The sequence below is a fragment of the Dermacentor albipictus genome, unplaced genomic scaffold (genome assembly GCF_038994185.2).
Source record: "Dermacentor albipictus isolate Rhodes 1998 colony unplaced genomic scaffold, USDA_Dalb.pri_finalv2 scaffold_11, whole genome shotgun sequence".
Lineage (NCBI taxonomy): Eukaryota > Metazoa > Arthropoda > Arachnida > Ixodida > Ixodidae > Dermacentor > Dermacentor albipictus.
In genome coordinates this window covers 1,278,646-1,298,734 of record NW_027225565.1, presented here as the reverse complement: position 1 = coordinate 1,298,734, position 20,089 = coordinate 1,278,646, and the positions used below count along the sequence as shown (strand labels likewise).

At 46.9% G+C, this 20,089-nt stretch overlaps 1 protein-coding gene across 1 annotated transcript in view; it reads left to right on the top strand.

Moving 5' to 3' along the window:
• Positions 1 to 20,089, top strand: part of LOC139051354 (nose resistant to fluoxetine protein 6-like) — an 89,772-nt gene that overhangs the window by 42,567 nt on the left and 27,116 nt on the right. Inside the window, exon 7 of the mRNA XM_070528374.1 lies at positions 4,310 to 4,430. Coding sequence (XP_070384475.1) covers positions 4,310 to 4,430 — 121 coding nt within the window. The remainder of the gene's footprint in view (positions 1 to 4,309; positions 4,431 to 20,089) is intronic.

Sequence of the window (20,089 nt, the reverse complement as noted above, 5' to 3'; positions counted from 1 at the left end):
ACGAGGACGTTGAAGGAAACCAATCAGGCACTCCGGCGCAAAAACAACGAGCTCGAGACGAAAGTCAGTAGGCAAGAGGCCACTATTATAAAGATGGCGAACGAGATCGCGGAGATCAAGAAGTTTGTGACGAGCCGTTCCACCAATAACGAAACGCCCCAAGCGGTATCATGTGAACCCACACCCAGCATCAGCAGCGCTGTACCACCAACATCCGCTGAGAAGAAACCGGCACCCAAGAGACGAGCGATCGAGAACCTGAAGGAGCGCAAGCTCAACGACCGGGTGGACAACCTGAAAGCAAGGTCAACCAAATCGAGGAACACCTCGACGGGCTCGAAGAATATATTAAGACAACCTTCACCAAGATGATTAACGACAGGTTCGCCGCCATCGAGCGGACGTGTCAGCAGTTAACGAACTCAATACAGCAAATAACGCAGCAGCACAATCAGCAACAATTATGGCCGCTCCAGCAACAACAACAACTACAGCAGTGAAGGGTCTCGTGACCTGGCACTGGAACTGTAACGGTTTCGCTAGCAAGAGGGCAGTCTTGCAGCAACACATAACACAAGTAGCACGCAAGCCCGATATAATCATGATACAGGAGACTCGCACTGATGCAGTGTCGCTACCCGGTTATCAGGTATACGCCAGGTCTCCGAAGGTCAGCGGCGGTAGAGGGATATGCACATTGGTTCGCAAGGGACTCACCTTCATTGAGCACGAGTTGCACAACAGTAAAATTGAATACACTCTCATCGAGGTCATTACGGGCAAGAAACAAAAGAACAGCACCTTTCTGCTTAACGTCTACAGTAGCCCTTCACACTGGAAGCGAAAATTTAAGACGCTCCTTCACAGAGCCAGCACCGTGGCGGGGACTCACAGGCTCGTCGCCTACGGGGACTTCAACGCGGCGCACCCAGCATGGGGATATAACAAGCAATTGGCCAAGGGGCGAGACCTGTTCCAAGACACATTATACCTGGGCTTCACTCTCACCACAGACCCGACTGATCCTACAAGGATTGGGAACTCTGTGTCCAGGGATACGACGCCGGACCTCACGTTCACGAAGAACGACGAGGAGGGGAATATTTCCTGGCGCAACACGGGGTCAGAGCCCGGCAGCGACCACTACATCGTAGAGGTCATCATACCGGAGGAGGTCAAGGCCTCGGAGGACACCAGAAAATATAATTTTACGGATTCGGATGCCTTCCGTAGCGTAGCCTGTTACTAACGGAGACGGAGGAAATCGAGAACATAGAAGAATGGTCAGCCCACATCGCGGGGAAGATCAAGGAGGCGACCTAAATCATAGAAACGGATGAGCAGGTTGACAAGGTTGACAGCCGCCTCGCGCACTTATTCGAAGCAAAGCAATCTATCCTAAACAGGTGGAAGAAGCAACGAATAAATCGGCGCATAAGGAAGAAGGTGGCGGAGCAGAGTCGCGCCATCGAAGTCCATTGTCAGCTGCTCTGCACGCAGCAGTGGAACGAATTCTGTAACGCTGCGGACGGGCAGATGCATTGCGGCAAAACCTGGAACTTGATGCGGCATCTGCTCGATGAGACTAAAACAAAATCCCACCAACGCGACCGCCTCGCAAAGATCATTCCCAGAGCAGTCAAGGAAAACGGGGAACCGAAGTAATCAGACGCATAGACAGCAAATACCTTCCGGTTACACCCACGGAAAGGCATCCGTGGGTGTAAGTCGGGACTATACCCAGGAGTCAGGACTATACCCCACCGCGATCATCGGATTTCGGCGCTCCCTCGGCACCCAAGACGCGATGATTCTGTTGAAGAACGATATCATTGACGATGACACCCTAACGAAAGACAACAAGGCCATTCTGGGGCTGGACCTGCAGAGCGCCTTCGACAAGGTGAAGCACTCTGCGATCCTAGCCCAGGTGTCCAGACTCAACATGGGCGCAAGAACCTACAATTACGTCAAGGACTTTCTGACGGGGCGGACTACCGAGCACTGCGCCGGCGATCTATGGCTCCAAGAGAAGAGGCTCGGCAGTGTCGGGGCCCCCCAGGACTTGGTCATCTCGCCGTTGTTATTCAACCTCGTTATGATCGGGGTGGCCAAGCGACTCTCTCGCGTCGAGGGCATCCGGCACACCATATACGCCGATGACATCACGCTGTGGGTTCCGGGAGGCAGCGATGGTCACATTGAGAGCACGCTGCAAGAAGCCGTCGACGCGGTCGAAGACCAGCTGAACAGTTCCGGTTTGATCTGCTCACCGAGCAAGTCAGAACTGCTGGTCCGAACCTTACAGCCACGATTACCAACGCAATACGTCTCATCAAACGGGTCACCAACCGCAAGGCCGAGATGAAATAGGAAAGCTTGATTCGGCTTGTGCAGTCCTTCGTAATCAGCCACGTCACCTACGTTGCAGCCTTCCAGAATTGGATGCAGTGTGAAAAGAATAAGATCGACGCCCTGATACGCCGAGCTTACAAGGCAGCGCTCAGACTATTCGAGTGTACGAACACCAACAAGCTCCTGAGCCTAGGAGTACACAATGCCCTCGAGGAAATTGCGGAAGCGCAACGGACCTCCCAGCTGGAGTGGCTCTCTATGACCGAAGCCGGCAGGCGCATACTTCGATACTTGGGCTTCACGCCCGGGGCGATAAAGGCGAGTAGCGACGTTTCTGTCCCGGACGGGACCCGGCGCCGGATTCGGGTAGACCTCATCCCGAGAAACATGAACCCGCAGTTTAACAAGGAAACAAGAGCGGTGAGGGCCAAGGCCCTCATCGACTTTCACGCCAAGGACGAGCACGCAAGGTTCGTGGATGCAGCATAATACCGCGCTAACCAACCGCGGCGCTGCAACCAACCGTTCAACGTGGTGTAGTGCCAAGGACCGCATGACGACGTTCAACGAACTTACACAGTTCCACCGCCTGGCCCGAAGGACTTTCCCACCCCCGAACCCGGGGCTGAGCCGAGCGCAGGCGGTGCTGTTCAGACAATTGCAAACTGGTTCCTTACCCACCCCAGTGTTAATGACTCATCTATACCCCGAATTAAATGGGAGTGATGTGTGCCGCGTGTGCCAGCGGGAGAGGGCCACCCTGACGCACATCCTATGGGATTGGATTCCTATGGGTTCCCCGACGAAGCTTCTACAAGTATAACAATTCCGCCGCGACTGGCGGCTGCGGCGGAATGCTACGACCACGAAAGCCAAACCTGGGCCGTCCAGCAGGTCTCGGCGGCTCTTGAAAGACAGAGGCCGAGCGAAACCGACGGAACGTTGCCCCTCAGGGCGGCCGACCGCGGGAGTAACACGCGCTGGAGTTGAGTAGAGACGACCCGCTGAGAAGACGTCAGGGCCCGCGTCACGGCGCCATTTAGTCATGGTGTCGACCTGCAGGCGACTACATGAAGTTTTCTCTCTCTCTCTCTCTCTCTCTCTCTCTCTCTCTCTAATATTCCCAATAAAACCCATTTTGTGTCTGACACTTTTTTGGAGATTGATCTACATTACTCGGCAATTGACAGATCCATGTACAGAGAGGAATCCAGGAAATGGGAGGGGCAGGGGTCATTCAAAAAAAGGGTTCAGTGTTTTAAAAAAACGAAGAGGCGTATGTAGATCAGCAATTCTTGAAAAGGCAAGCAGACAGGTAGAGCCTTTGCCATTAGTACATCGGCTACTATTCGACTTAACCATATATATCGTTCGGTTGTGTAGTTCCGGTCCCGTAACGCTTCTGACACTCCATACCTCTGGATAGTGAGTATGAGAGTTTTTTTCTTTCCCAAGGGCATTGGAAATTATGACATACGACAGGAACTTCCTTAACTACACTGTAGTGAGACTAGCGGTCACAGGTAACGTAGTCAGTGCACTCAAACACGATACTTTGCTCCACATTTAGAGCCTTACTTGACCAACTAAATCGACAATTCTGGTGCTAATGTTAGGAGAGTGAGCCAGAACGCCAGCCGATGGGAAAGTACGCGTACAAGTTAGTGTGAGTCCGGCTCGGAAGGCTGCTGCAGTGACACGGAAGTAGCTCTTCACTCCGAAAGTTACGCTGGTCTGAGATTACTTAGTTTCCGCCACAATGCTCTTTAACTAAAGCTTAACTACTAGTGAAAGGCCCCTGAATGACGACAAGTGTAATCTTTACTTAGACTTCATGCAGAAAAAAGAAAATCATTTTAAGGTATGAATCTCAGCGCATCAAGTGGAAAGGGTTGACTATATACTATTTACTGTATGTTTTCGTTCAGTGCTTTTCTTTTCCTTTTTTTTACAGGAACACTGCTGATCATATCCGTCTCGTCTATATGCTGCCTCACCAGCATTTCGTCTCTTTCGTCGTGGGTGTATTCGGAGCTTACGTATTCGTGAACAAAAAGCTGTGGTCGACTACACGGGTGAGTCCTTTGGTCATGTGGTTAAATGCCCCCGCTGCACAGAATTATTTTCTTTTTAAACATTTATTACTTGTAAGACAGAGGGAAAGAAATGGCCGGGAGGCTTGCTAGCCTATAAGTTGGAGGAAGCAGAAGACGACATTGAATATTCTCTCGCATTATGCATAGCCTCAGACAATTGCATGTATAAACAGTGGCACGTCATCTACGAGCATGTCATTCATCCGCACTGCAATAGTGTTGTTCCTGATCACATATATCTGATGCGCAGGTACCAAAAAAAAAAGAAATGCAAGAAAAATTATATTACCACTCCTGTAGGGATGGGCGTCAATGTTATAAAACATACCTATATGTATACATCCCTAATTCTTTGTGTGTATATGTGTGTGTGCGTGTGTGTAAATGTAAAACGAGTGATACATGTGCACGCACAACAGAGTCGTATCGCAATAAATCCCAGTCTCGTAGGCCAGCCATCCTTATGAAGCGCAGCATGGCTCTAGTATAGCTTTCTGAGATGGCGGTATAGAATAATATTCCAATATAGGTGGGGTATTTAGACGATACATTAAAGAACGAAAAAACGGCATATGAGCGTAGCATACATGTCAGTTTTGTAGAGGAGTTGTAGTGCGAGGCAGACGTACTTTGCTTGCAATAATGTGAGTTTCAGAGAGCTGATGAACATTCGTTAATTTTCCTTTCTTTATTATTGGAACCCTGGGGGCAGTTGCTTAAATAGTAAATTCGGAGCTAGTCACGTTCTAATGGAGCCCCATGTAAAAAAACATCTTGAAAATCGCCCGTAATCGGAGTTAGTCATCATCACCTAATTTCAATGCTCAATCCAGGAATGCAACCCCACTATTAAGTCAGACGAAAACACCTCGTGAGGAAGCGCGCGATGAAGTTCAAATAATGGCATGTCGCCGCAAATACTCATAATGCACATCGCAGCAGATTGCTTGCCGGGCGAAACGTGCCTTGAGAGAGAGCGAGAGAGAGAAACGTTATTTGCCAAACTTCTAAGAACTCATGGCCGGCGCTCTAGTCCGGGGCTACCGTTGGCATTCCCAAAGCTCTGATGGCCCGGTCCACTAGCTACTTCTAGAAGTCAGGATCCAGGTTGAGCAGGGTGGCCTGCCATTGCGCCATGTCACAGTTAGCGCCTATAATCCTTTTTAGTGAAGGATCAATAGGGCGGCACCAAACGGTGTGTAGCAGGTTGCCTTTGTGTTCACAATGTGGGCAATTAGGAGTAGGGTAAGGAGTGGGGAATTGTGTACGAGAGAAGGAACCATCAGCCGGTTTGTGTACACTCTACCTAGCATGCCACCCTCTAAGTGCATGAGAGAGGGAAGCGGGATAGGCAGTTTTCATATCTGTCACTACTTTCAGTGTCAAACTTTGCCGCGTATACGCCATCTGCATCACCGCCGACTCAGCAATAGGAAGGCGAGGCGTGACCTGCGCCGCAGCAAAACTTCTCCGACAGTGCTGGCGCCATTTTAGGGCTCCGCTGCCCGTGATGCGCGGAGGGCCGCGCCAATTGCGTGTTTCAGGGGACCGAGCCTTGCGTCACGTGACCGAACTCTCCTCTCGCCCTGATGGGCGCAGGTTCTGACGCTCTGGGAAGGCCTGCGCTGCGGACGGCGCCGACGACACGAAACTGAGACACGAGCTAAGAAAAGCGGATGCTTTAAAAAGCCATGTGTATCTAGTCCTCCGCAAGCAGTCTGTCGTTCTATCGGCTCGAGATCACCGGACAGCCCGACACTCAGGAAACATTGCTTGTCGCCAGAAAAAGTGCAGTTGCGGTGGATATGTTCAATAGCCTCTACGAAACCGCGAAAGTTGCCTACCGTTTTAAATGCGTGAGCATTTCGATGCCTACCCAACGAAGAACCCCATCACGTAAGACGATCGCCTTTAAGATAGGGTCCACAGCAGCGAGGAAATTCATTCACCTTCACGCTGCCTCTCGCTTCAACGCGAACTAAGCGGCAAGATTGCAGGTCCGCGCAGCTGCGCCATACACAGCCGCCGCCAGAGTATGGGGGCTTTCACGTGCCAAAACCACGATTTGATTATGAGGCACGCCATAATGGAGGGCTCCGGACATTTAGACCACTTGGGGCTTCTAACGTGCATCTAAATCTAACTACACGGGTGGTTTCGCCTTTCGCCCCCATCCAAATGCGGCCGCCGTGGCCGGAATTCGATCCCGCGACCTCGTTCTTAGCAGCCTAACACCATGCATAGCCATAAGCAACCACGGCGGCTCTGCCAGAATATCGTTGATCACGGTTGATAGTGGTTCGACGTGGATGCATGAGGCGCTCAAGAGCGACAACGGCTTATAATGATCAGAACGTCATCAGTGCACCTGGCACTGCTACCTGCTGTAGCTTTCTTGCGCCATAAATTCACCTTGCGCCGCCGTCCACAGCAGCTCGTGTCGCCGCAGCGCTGTCGTTTATACTGCTCGGATCAAGTTTCATAACATTAATGATGACACCGGGCTGCGTGGAAGTATAAGTAATCAAGTCAGTATAATTACTAAATAAAATTTCAAGTTTGCAATGCGTGAAGCGGTTTATAATAGGAGTCGAGGTTCTTTATTTGAATAGATAGGCCGCGCTGCCCCCACTAGGAACAGCAATGCTTTTTTACAGTTTAATTTATATATATGTAGAAATTACTACTTATTGGAAAGAGTCATATTGCTGAACTTTTTGTAACAAAGTTTGTGCAGCTAGCTTATGCGTACTCTTAAATTTGCAAATTTCTGCCCAGAGCTACATTGGTACTATCGAGGGACGCCGTATAGTGAGGGAGTTGGGATTATTTTGAATCGCCATTGGTTCCATAATTCGCACCGAGACCTGGCTGCGTGTGCGTCCTTGTAATTGCTTCCAGGCGGAATACGGCCGTTACGCCCGAGTACTCTCGACCTCGTGCTCAACAACAGAACGCCACATGTATTAGTGGTTAGGCCGTCGTTATGGGGTAGTGGTTAGCACGTCCAGGAGTTCTTGGTTATGTATCGGAGCATACAGCGTCAGTTCCATTCCAAATGTCGCAAATGTGGCCGAGAAACAAACTTTTCTTTTATTAGGACAAACCCACAAAGAAGGTGGGCCGGGGGGGGGGGGGGGGGGAAGTGCTGAAGGAGTCAACAAAAGCTAAAGCCCATGAATAACGAAGATTTTTCCTGGCGCGTTTTTTGAGTCTGCGACAACCACGTCTGTTTGAAACCATATTTGCCGCAATGGGTGCCCGTGAAAAAGGATTGGCATGCATTCACACTCCTGTTTCAAGCGCACCAATTGCGGTGACTGCGATTTCAAACTCTGCTATAATGAGCAAGGCTAATTCAGCACGTCCTGGTTTCAAAGAGAAAAAAAATGGAGGAAAGATGTGAAATTGTTTTGTAAAACTTCTTGATTTACACATTACGTCCTTCGTGAGAGAGTAGCATCCGCTTGGTCAGCGTGGCCTCTGATATCCTTGATAAATGTCTATGCATATCCCAGTGACCATGTTTCGCGATGGAGCCAGACTCATGATGTCTCTTTTATTGCTAACAAGAGCTGCTTACTTGGCTTCACGTTTGTGCGCTATAGATTTCGATTAAAAAAAGAATAATGTTTAATTCTTCGCAGTTGTGCTCTCCATTCAGTGAATAACGAGACCTTTTTTGTTGTGGGAATGCTCTTTTTTTTCGGTATTCATGTTGCGTGCGGAACGCGTTTCCTTTCATCTTCATGTTCTGTTTGCAATATCATGCTCTATTAGTTGCGGTGGTGTTACGTGCGAATGAAACTTTCCGCATATAAATGGTATATGCGCCGGGCGTACGGCGCCGGGCGTGCGTACGGCGCCGGGCGTACCTTCGCCGGGCGTACCTTCGCCGGGCGTACGGCCAGCCAGTCATCACCGAGATTCGCCAGTACATTTCAGTGACAAGCAGTGCTTCTGCATTCAAAAATCATCTTAGCGCTGCTTACATCATATTTTAAAACCATATAAACATTGTATCGCACGCCCTTGATTTCATTGTGAACAAGGCTCCCGTCAGGGGAGCCGAAACGTCTTTTCTTGTATTCATTCAGTGGTCGGTGTCCTTCTTTTTACCCTTCTTCATGATGCCTCCCGACCAGACGGGCTTCCGTCAAAACCTCGACTTCATAAATGGTATGTGTTGCGGGCGGAAGAATTGTGGGAAGAAAAGCATGAAAAGAGATCGATAGAGTAGCGGTTGCAGTATAGGTATAGGGGTTTTATTGAATATATATATATATATATATATATATATATATATATATATATATATATATATATACATACATATATATATCTATTGAAATACCACGGTTGAGACGACGCTTTATTCCAAGAAGGAAAAATGGCGCCGACGCAAAAACGAACACGAGCCGATGATTGATGATGACTTTGTACAGATGAAGATGAAGTCCGCATAAATGCTTACACTAATTTCCCCCGCGGACGGAAGCGGCCAGCCTGGCCGCACATTAGACAGTGGAACAGTGGAATATATATATGTATATATATATATAGAGAGAGAGAGAAACGAAATGGGAAAGGTAGGGAGGTTAACCAACGAGAACGCGCCCGGTTGGCTACCCCACACTCGGGGAGGGGGACATGGTAAGAATAGATAAGAAGTGGGAAGAAAAATAATAATGAGTCAGTCATTCACAGAGTCAGTCGCAGAGGAATGTCCACAGTCACAAGTGCTCGTACAGTCCATTAGCCTTCAAGAAGTGTAGAAGGGCCTTTGTGGCCTTTCGCGTGCAAGAATGCATAGGACATGGTCTCAGCATTTCTTCTTGCGAGCCCACTATATTATGTGATAGGTTGAGTTTAGCGTGTTAAGTGCGTCGTTGAGCGTCAAAGGATGGGTAATGACACAGAAGGTGCTCTAAGAGTCTCATCGCACCTGCACAAATTGCACGCCGCACTGTTGGTAATTCCCATGAGGAATGGATAACAATTTCTAAATGCAACGCCTAACCATACACGACACAGTAAAGTTGTTTTGCGGCGGGAGAGTCCTGGTGGCAGGCGAAGTCGCAAGTTAGGGTCGAGAGAGTGGAAGCGTGAGTTGAGAAAACCCAGTGAATTCCATCCTTGAAGTGTGATGCGGCGAGCAAGTGATTGAAGTTGGCGCGTAGCATTCGTTCTTGAGAGGGATACAGGCACCCGCTCATGTCTTTGACGAGCCGAGCGAGTAGCTTCATCTGCGTGGCGTTGCCGATAATTCCGCAGTCACTCGGCAGCCATTGAAATGCAATGTCGTGAGTACAAAGAAAATATCAGGAACAGATAAGCAAAATGCTAGACTGCAACGTACCGTACGTAGTCTAACTTAAGTAGCTGAAGTAGACCATCGAGGACTATTTCTCGCCGCCTCGTTTTGAAGGGAATGTCAATATAAATTATCGTTAACCGCCATCTATGGCTCCACTAACCCGGTAATCCGTAAATGGTAAGATGCTTAAGGGGAAGGTTGTCGTATAGTCATAGACTTGGTACTGTAGTCACAAACACTGTTGCCTCAGACAGATACGCGCGTATCTGGACCGGCGCCGGTCCATAGGGCAACACTTTGCGGAACCCCAAACAATATTGCATAGCCACGCTACTTGCTGCAAAACGCTTTGCGTTGCATTGATTTTCACCATGCGTCAGCTCCACATCATTTTTTCATTGCGATTTGTATTTTTAGGATTCTTCATCCCCTTTTTGATCGACGTGTCCGTCTTTGTGTGTGTCTGTCGTGTCTGACCTGGTGATTGAAAAAAAAAGAAAAGAATTAAATCTTCTTTGGTGCTAGGTCGAATTCAACTCGCCTCACATGGTTTTCAAAAGTTCAACAACGCGACGCTATAGCGCGGTGTGCCAAAGTGTTTCATACTTCTTTATTGACTTTTTTCTGAACAAACAATTCACAATGTTAAAGGAAATCCACCTTTACGTGGCTGCTGACACGTATTAAAACTTCCTGAGCACTACAAAATCTTCACACAAGGTGATCCACTATGGCGGATTGGGTTGATTACTGAACACCTCTCTGACACGAACAGCATTCTACTACGTCAAGAGCGCCAGCAGGAAATAAGAGACTGATGGCCTATTTTCAGAAGGCAGCACCTAGGCGCCCGTTTCTGCGTTGACCGTCGGCGTCACTCGGCGTAACCGAGCGAACGAGCGCAGCGAAGCATAAAAGAGCGAACGCGGAGCGCATTGGGGATAAAAGACGACGACAGCGAAGAGAGGGCGAGGAGGAAAGCGGAGGAAAAGAATATGGTGCGAGGGTGACGAGGAAACAAAGGGGCATAGTATGGCTAAAGAGTGAGGAGGAAACATAGTGCCGCATGAAGCCTGTTTCACATGATGCTATTTTCGTCGCACCTGAAGTGCGATTTCCGTCGTTTGCGATGAAAATCGCAGTCGCAGTGCCGACTCCCAATTTTCGGCTGCGACCAACCGGTTGACGCACAGTCGCACCGTCGCAGCGATCGCTGTGATTCTCCGTCGAAATTGCGCGGAGAGCTGTCATGGAGCTATTTCGCAAGTTTGTTTTGGAAAATGGCGTCTCGCACAACAAGTGCAATGCGCGGAGACGTGGATTACCGAATTCGGTACGTACGCGAAGGGAGAATAAAAAACTTGTACCGCAGATTCCATTCTCCCGTTTCTACGCGTTCGGTGACACGCTACGCAGCAAATGAAGTGCATTTTCACGTTTGCTTCGTACACCTTTGCGAGTTGCCACGAGACGACATGGCCTTTTGGGGTCTTGACAATTTTATTTTGTTGAATAGCATACAAAAATCACGTGTACGGAGCAGCCTAAATAATTTACCTCGGCAAGGGAAAATGACAGTATAGCAAAGTACCCGAAGTTTCAATGTTGTGCTGAACGCGGCACCGTTAAGCTGCATTTTCTTGTCGGTTATCACGCCTGAATTTCCCGATGCATCTCAGAAGGTTATTTTACCTCATTTACTTATTAAATTTGAGAGCGGAAACGTGTAGGCTATCGTAATGAATTTTCAACGATAGCATTAACTCTGTGGCTTGAATAAACAGCGTCGTTAATTTGTTTTTGAATATTTCATGCACGTTAAGTTACATCTCTGGAGAATATTTTTCCTTGCACAAAAACCAATAAACCTTGAATATGTTGCGGACTTTGTATCCTTACCGCATCTGAATAAACATGTGCTTTGAACGGTAATTAACTCTACAGTTAGTAAATTCAGTGAATTATTCGCTTGCTATAGTGGCACAGTGACAGCGTACCGTCATGTAAAACTCGTGCAACAATGCGAAAAGCAGGAAAGAGCCTGTTATCGTGGAGATGAAACAGTAGAAGATGACACATTGAAGAAAAGGAAATCAAAACTGTGCAGTGAAGTCAGCCAGTTGCATCCTTTCCTGTGAATTTTAGATTTTTTTAAGTACAAACGGTTCTTGCGCGTTCAGAGCTGATCAAGTGTGCAGAAACATCCATACCTTACATGTTTCTACTAACATTTTCTAATAAGTTTATGATCACATATATATGTGTGTAAACCCATGTAACGATGCCCACTGTGATTACTACCTCTATAAGTAATGAAATACCACGCTAATTGCAAGAACTGCGATTGTAAAAGAAATTTATGCATTTCAACTATACAAAACATGCAGTTTATGCAATAAAGGGCCACAAACAGCTTTTTTTTTTGCTCCGACACATTTACTTATTGCACTTTTTACATATACACAGGCAAGAAAAAAGACAAGTCTGTCTTGTTCTTCAATTTGTTCACCTGCCACTTTCGCTATGGCGTTCCGCTGCTAACACAAGGTGAGGGGTTGAGTTGCCAGCCGCGGCAGTCACCTTTCGATGGGAGTCACAAGTAAAAAGAAAGCTCTTGCGCTTAGATTTAGTTGACCCCTTACTGAACCCAAAGGTCATTGCATAGTAGGGCATGCATATTCAAAATCTAACTAGCAATAGCAACACCAACCGAAAGCAAAGGGCACAATTATAAAACAAGCATTTTTTCTGATACTTCGAATGCGTAAACACTCATTACATGAATATGCGTTGTTCAACAGCACTGCACAAATAAGCATGATCAGTATCACGGTAATCTATCAGGCAGCTGATTCTACAGATGTATAAATGTCAAAATACATGAATGCCCGTACAACACCATGCACACAGCACAAAGAAAGCCTTTTTCTAGAGTTGCCCGTCTGGCAGATATGAGTGGGCCATAAGCAGCAGAAACTTTATTACAGGGCATTGTGTAATACCGCTTATGAAAGAATGAAGAGAGTGAAGAGGCTTCTAACAGCAGTGCCTCATGCTACTCTAATAAGAGGAACGATGAGCAAGAACATTTCTGGTAGAGGTCTTAAGTTCAACAGTAACGTTTTGAGACAGAAAATTCCAGGTAAGAGTTGGAGGTATATTTGTCCCAGCCACACCAACAACACAAGCATACCACAAGAAGTACTACAGTCTATGGGAAAGCTATATTATACCGAAATCAAGAATGACGCAACAAGCTCTCCACAACACTGCACACTTTCTTGGCCAGTCTGGCCTCTCGCTTTCTGATAAGTCGGCTTACATCGACGTCGGAAAAAAGACTAGAGTCAATAACTACCCCAGATTGCACATTGTACTCCACATAGCTGGACAAATATATGCGCAAGTCAACATCCACAAATTCTCAGCTAGTATAGAACCATGCCAGCAGAGCCAACACGTGGGGGAAACAATTTTGCCATGCCTGGACGCAAATTCTACAGCTGTTGAAAAGAGTAATCTCCAAATCGTGGGGGTGGACGAGCGGACACTATGGAAAATCGCAGATGCTGTGCATGTGTCCAAGGTATTGTGCGGTATGAATTACCAGCAGCGCACAAAAAAGACAACTCATTGAATACAGGCATCGGGTATAACAACAGGTCTCTCCAACTTTACCATGTCTGAAGACCTCTATGAGAAAGAGCAAACGATCAAGCACCTAGACAGAGTAGCATTGCAGCCTGCAGCCCAAATTAATAATAATAATAATAATAATAATACTTATTGACACAGAAATTCCGCCAGCATTAATACATAACAGGCATGCCAAAGCCGCATTGGGCTTGAAGGGCAGAGCCGACAGACAGCGTTTGACACAATGTAATATCACGGATAACACAAGATATGCAGAAACATTGTTAGCAGGAACGGACCAAAAATTTTTTGCCTGAGGAGCTCAGAACCTGGCTCCAAGATACTATGACAGCAAGCATATAAGATGCAAAAATGACTACCCCTCCCTTCAGAAACACAACCTCAGGATCACCTGAACTTGAGACACAACAGGCCCATACCATGCAATATGGGATTAAACAATTAGACCAGGAGACTATATGAAACTGCTAAACACACAGAGGAGGTTGCTAATCATGAAGATGCAAGCAAACATCAGGCACATAGTACACTGATGTGGCAATATCAGTGTAACAGTAGTGCGACACTGCATAAAATTAAACCTCATACAAGTGAGTACCATTCTAGGTCATCCTACATCTAGAAAAGCTCAACTGAAAGCAATCAAAGCAGCACTTGTAGTGCAAATTTGCTGACTTCAACACCCTGAACATCAGCATGGATTCACCAGAAACTGTCTGGGCCTGCACATCGCACAATATTGTCAGGAAAATCAGGAGATTGACACGCGACTTGCAAGCACATCGCCAAAATTTAATTACAGGATATATAGCCATGCAGATATTCCAGGACACAAGCAGGCTTATCATCCCGACATAAGAACTGAAAACTGGACGAGTTCACGTGTATTCATTATTAACTAAAACGCAACAGAGACACAACGGACAAGAATGAACTGCTCTGTGTGTTCACTTCGTTCTTGTCTATTGTACTTCTGTTGCACTATAGTTAATGAATTCATGAAGCTGCACAGTAAACAAACGATACACCCGCCCAAGGCCCTGATTTCACATCCAAATCTACGCGCGCGCGCACGCACGCACGCACGCACGCGCACACACATAAGCAGTATCAACAGGATGACGCTAGAGACGGATGAGAGCTACCTTCAAACTATATAAGGTTCCTTGTAAAATCGTGGAGATTTGTACAGTTTACCAGAAAAAAAAACAGCTTTGAAGGCTACATAAACATTGGCGCTTGATGCAACCAAACATAAATAAAAAACCTACAGAAAGAAAATATAGAAAAATTCCAAGTGCAGAAAGAAAGCATTACAATCGCCAATCGTGCATGCCAGCACCTTTCAAGAAATATTTTTCTTATTCCAATACACAGACTGACAGCTTGCTTATGCAAGCACACTATTCCAGTTTCATGCCATTGTAAACAAAAAAAACGAGTTTCTTAGATGGTAGCCACATGCGCACTTGGTAATCACATTTTTTTTCTGGACTTGTATGTTTATTTGTATTTCCTCTCTTTCCTGTTTTTGATTATGTTTGCTTTCATCAAGCATTAGTTTTTATCATGGTTTTTTGCTGTACTACTATCTGGTAACCTTTATAAGTCACTGCATTTTCACAAGAAGCCTTTTAATTAGAAGTTAGCGTACCCTGCTCTTAGTGCTTCACACTGTACCCTCTTGTAACATTGCAAAAATAAAAAGAAATTATATAAGGTACATGGAAGCATCATAAGGTCCATTAAAGTGACTTGTTGCAGTCTAAAAATAAACAGAATTGCCTGGCTGCAAACGGCACCAGAGAACACATAGGACAAACAAGAAAACCGAGATGATCTCACAATCGTAAGTTTAATGCACACGCCGAGTAAATGCTGGCTGACAAGCAATAAGGCGTACATACACAAAAAGGAGGAGCAAAAATTGATGTGAGTTTCCTGACGGAAAATGCATCCATTTCTAACGGAGGCTATGCTGACAAGATTCTCCCAGCGTTTTAGATCTACAGCTTCATAATTTCTCTAGGTAGCAGATCAGCACAATATGCTAGCTCCTTCTTCTACAGTGCATGTTCAGATGTCGAGAGTGCATTGTAGAGGAAGAAGATAGCATTATGTGGAGATCGGCTGCCTAGAGAAATTACTGAAGCTGTAGATGCAAGGACACTGGGAGAATCTTGTGTCAGCATGGCCTGTGTTACACTTTCAGAGATGGATGAGTTTCCTGTTGGGATCTGTATGGACAGACACCTGTTTTTGCTTCTCCTTCTGGTGTAACGTCGATTTATTGCTTGTCAAGCAGCATTTACTCGGCATGTTCAATAAACTTTCATTTAAAAACGCTTAATTTCTCGCCCTCTCAGTCTTTTTTTGTTGTTAAATGTTCAATTCAGACCGAATGAGGCAGTCCGCTGACCTTTGTGAAGCGCTGGATTTAACATCCAGTCTGCGATAACTGAAGAAAGAAATGGGAAGGCTCGTTCGAGTTATCGACTGTAAAAATTTTGCGCCTCGAATCAGCAGTTCTGCAACTCGCCGAAGCAGATGGGCGCGAAGTTTGAACTTACATTGTTGCGAACCGCCGGAATTGTGTGAATTTTTAAATAGATAGTCCTCAATGTTTTTCAAAGAAATCGCTGATGGTCGAGCGCCAAGGTTGGGACAGTTGGCGTGGAATGACACAAAGAAAAGTGAACAATACTATAATGCATACGTTTTACTCATTACAACAAAATAATTATGCAGCGTGTGCCACGAAACCTGGCAGTGAGCAACCCTGGGCGTCGCACCAGTCGCATTGTTGAAATCGCAATCATGTGAAATGGGCCCTCTAAAGATCGCATTGCGGCGCGCGCGACTGCACCTATTTTCGTCGTTCTAGTCGCAGCACGTGAAACAGCCTTGAGACGTGCTGCGCGGCGGCGACTAGGCATGCGGCGAGCGCGTCCACCGACACCATATATGGAAACAGAGTACTGGCGGGGGCTTTGGATCCAGTGCGCATGCATAATTTCACTTGCGCCGCCGCCGTTAGAGAACGGGCTCCACGCGAGCCACGCGTTACTGTGTTCACGGTTTCTTTGTGAACAATGAGCGGCGCAACCGGTAGAAATGCTTCGTCTGCCGCTGCTGCTAAACGAGGTGCCCGAGCGTAGGCTAAACAGCTAAACACCTAAACAGGTTCGGTCAGAATTCACATTAGGCAGTGTCGTAATCCTCGGGAATTTTTTTTCTAACTTCAAGGTGGCGGTCCCACTCCGGCGGCACGAGCCCGCCGTTTTCAGTACTTTTGGAGCAACCATGGCGACTCTTCTACTTAGGATATAAAGTTGTCCTACGTACCATAAAAAAGCTTATTTCTTGTATATTCCAACTATATACAATATAAATAAATTGATTATCGTGATTTAGAAATAAATGTTCAAGAACAAGCATAAGATACATGGTTTTCGCGAACTGTGTCTCAGTTGTGACCATATTTAGAAGAAACTACCGCATTTACTGCATTGCGGCTTGCTCTGTAGCTTTAGGACACATTTATCCCTTTCCTAGACGCAGCAAAATAATGTTGAATATTTACTTTTTGGATAACTTGCTTTTGAAGATTGCCAAATATCGCAAGTTCTGTTGTAATCAGCCCGGCAACTACACGCTCAAGGAAGCTAAATTTTGGATAAATTAGAGTTCAAGAAATTTCCATGCAGGACGCAAAATTTCATTTATGTACCTTTATTAGTGTTCCTAATAATGCGACGGAAATTAATACGTAGAATTCTGATCCTACTTGTGCCCATTTTTGCGGCAAGGTACTAAAGGTACGAAACTGCCGTTTTGCATGAGACAATTAGAAGCCTGAATTCAAAATCTCAACGCATATTTTTCCAATAAAGCAAAAAGAAACGCTGTACGGGGCGCGTGAATTTTACAATTTCTTTTCCACTGGTAACATCGATAAAGTTGACGCAATCTTCAAGCCGTACCACAATCTAAGGACTTGTATCTCAAACGTTAGCAGCTATGGACATTTTTATTGTAATATACTATAATCACAGCGACAAAATGCAAAGAAAGGAAGAAATTTATACTATTTTTGCAGCACGTACATGCAAAATTTTCACCTAGCGCCATCTACACGACTGTCACAAATGTGCTGAACCGGGAAGTTCACAGTTTCTCCGGATGTGGCGGGCCAAAACATTTTACCTCGAAAACGAACGCTTTAGACTTTTCCGCTGAAGGATTCCTGTGGTGGAATCTCATAATGGTTCCGAAAGGGAAACGGTGCCCTTGCCCTCACGTTAGTGGTCAGAATTGTGGTTGCGCCAGCGGCCGTCAGAGACAGCGCTGCGGTAACGCAAATATGAACACGTCACGCACCTGTCAATAATTTTCAATGTGAACCCGTCGTCGGCCATGAGTGGAACCGGCGAAGAGGTAGTCCGCTTTGAGTTCCGCTGCTGTGGCTTGGCTGCTTGCTTGCGACCATGGCCGCGCCGCCTCGGAGACTCGCAGGTGGTGCGCGCTCGCGTGCGTTGATCATCTCTTAGGTGCGACTTCATACACATGAAAACATGGCAGCGCCCCCTCATTCTTTGCCTCGGGTTGCTCTCCCGGACCCGTCAACGACTGGAGGTGCTAGACACGTTATCAGAGCTGACAGATAAGCTGACAGAGAGCTGACAGAGAGCTGACAGACGGAAGGAGTTTCGGCGTCATTATCGTCTGTGAAAGGGAACCATCCGATGACTGTGCGACGAACTGGAGGAGACAAGCAGCCATCGCCGTTTCCCGATGCGAGACGTGCGGCCCGAGGAAAATGTCCCTGTGCGACGACGTCATAGAATAAAGAACCAACTTTCCAAATTTTCGCAAAACTGGGGGGCGATCGGAGATGGTTATACGGCGCGTTCATTCGGTTAAGGCCGATCCACACGACGGACCAAATTGCTCTTTTGGACCGCGGTCCGCGCATCACATGATAGGACGTCACCAGTTCGTGCGTACCACCGTTGGCCCGCGCAGGATCGCGACCCTCGCGGTCCAACAAATCGCCGAAGCGTTTCCCGCTTCAGTTTCGGCGGACCCCATGCGAACCGCCGCGATTTTGGCGTAGCCAACGAATGTTATCCGACAACAGAGTGTCTTCAGCCAAATCCAATCTAGTTTTCGGTTCAGCAAAAGCCAGTCGTTTCATGTCCGCCGTTCCGCCTACACGTGCGTGCAGCATATATATTTTTTAAACACCGTGTCCTCTTGGAGTGACGAGAAGGTTTTTTATTATTATTTTGTATCCCTCGTTGAGCAGCTCCCGGCTTTGTGGGACTCGAGCCGGAATGATAACAATGATAACACTCTGGCCGAGAGTGTAGCTGGGGCGCTGGACACGCATGGCGGCTGCACGGCCGCCATTATCCGCCATGTTTACGCTCTGATTGGCTGTCGAAAGGTCACGTGCTTTGAAATTTGTGCCGGGAAGCGGAAGTATTGCAAAATGCAATTTTGCGTTTTAATCAAGATGACGAAACGTGACGTGAAGCTGCAAATTTTATGGACTAATACATTTTTTTGGTCCTTGGCAGATATATTGTGATGTTAGTGCTTCAAAAATAATGTGAGCGGTAGCGTGCGTTGAGCGGTTGCGTGTGAGCGGTAGCCAGTGCGATGCATCTGCGATTGCGCGAATATGTGGTGGCGATCCAAGATATGCGCCATGCCAGCTTGCTGATTGGCTGAAGGAATATTTCGCGAGGAGCGTCACAGGAAGGGCTGTTTCGTAAACGTCATTTTGACGATGCGTGACGTTGCGCTGGGCCGCCATTGCTGATATTTTCCGCCATAATTTTTGCTGCGACGAGCCGCGCGAATTATGCTAATGAGCAGCCATATGCAATGGCAGCCGAGAGAAATGCGTATCGCCTCATTTTCCCCGTCGTTTGGCGCCACGAAAATATTTTGTTCATAACGCGTGCTAATAGTATTTGCATGGCTCTCGGGTAGTGTTGGCATTTGTGTTTGGGGCCATCATTCTTTAAAAGAACTCGTTTATACAAAATAATATTGGTAGAACATAGCAAACTTTCGGCAATGTTGTCCACTTTTCAATGCTGCATTCGTATTGTAATCAAGATTAATGCCTGTTCGCACAATGAAACGTTATGACAACGGCCTCTTTCTCATTTATAAAATGAAATGTACGCAAGGTGGCGCCTTGAAGTTTCCTCCCTCGGTGCGAGTAACCAGCGAAATGAACAAGAGATGGCAGCGCCGGCGCTTGCGTCGCTCTAGTGGATATCTCAGGCGCGCGCAACGCTACCGGTGATATTCGGCCATTTCTCAGCCAGTCGAGTCGGGCTGAGTCACTTGCGTTTCACGAGATAGCGATAACGTGGCCTAGAACGTGCGCGCATCACCACTGGTAGGTCGCGTATGTTGTCTCAAGCAAGAAAACAAGCGCGTTGGCGCCAACATGCGATGACTCTTTCCATTTTCCGGGGACACACATCCTAGCTATTGAAGCAGACGACGGAAGCGAGAAGCGTTTTCGACGGAACAATCATACGCTTTGAGATAGCTGCTTTATTTTTACTGTGGAGGAAAACTGTTTTGCTTTACCGATAACGCTACATTCAGTGCCCTTATTTCAGTTTAATAATAATAATAA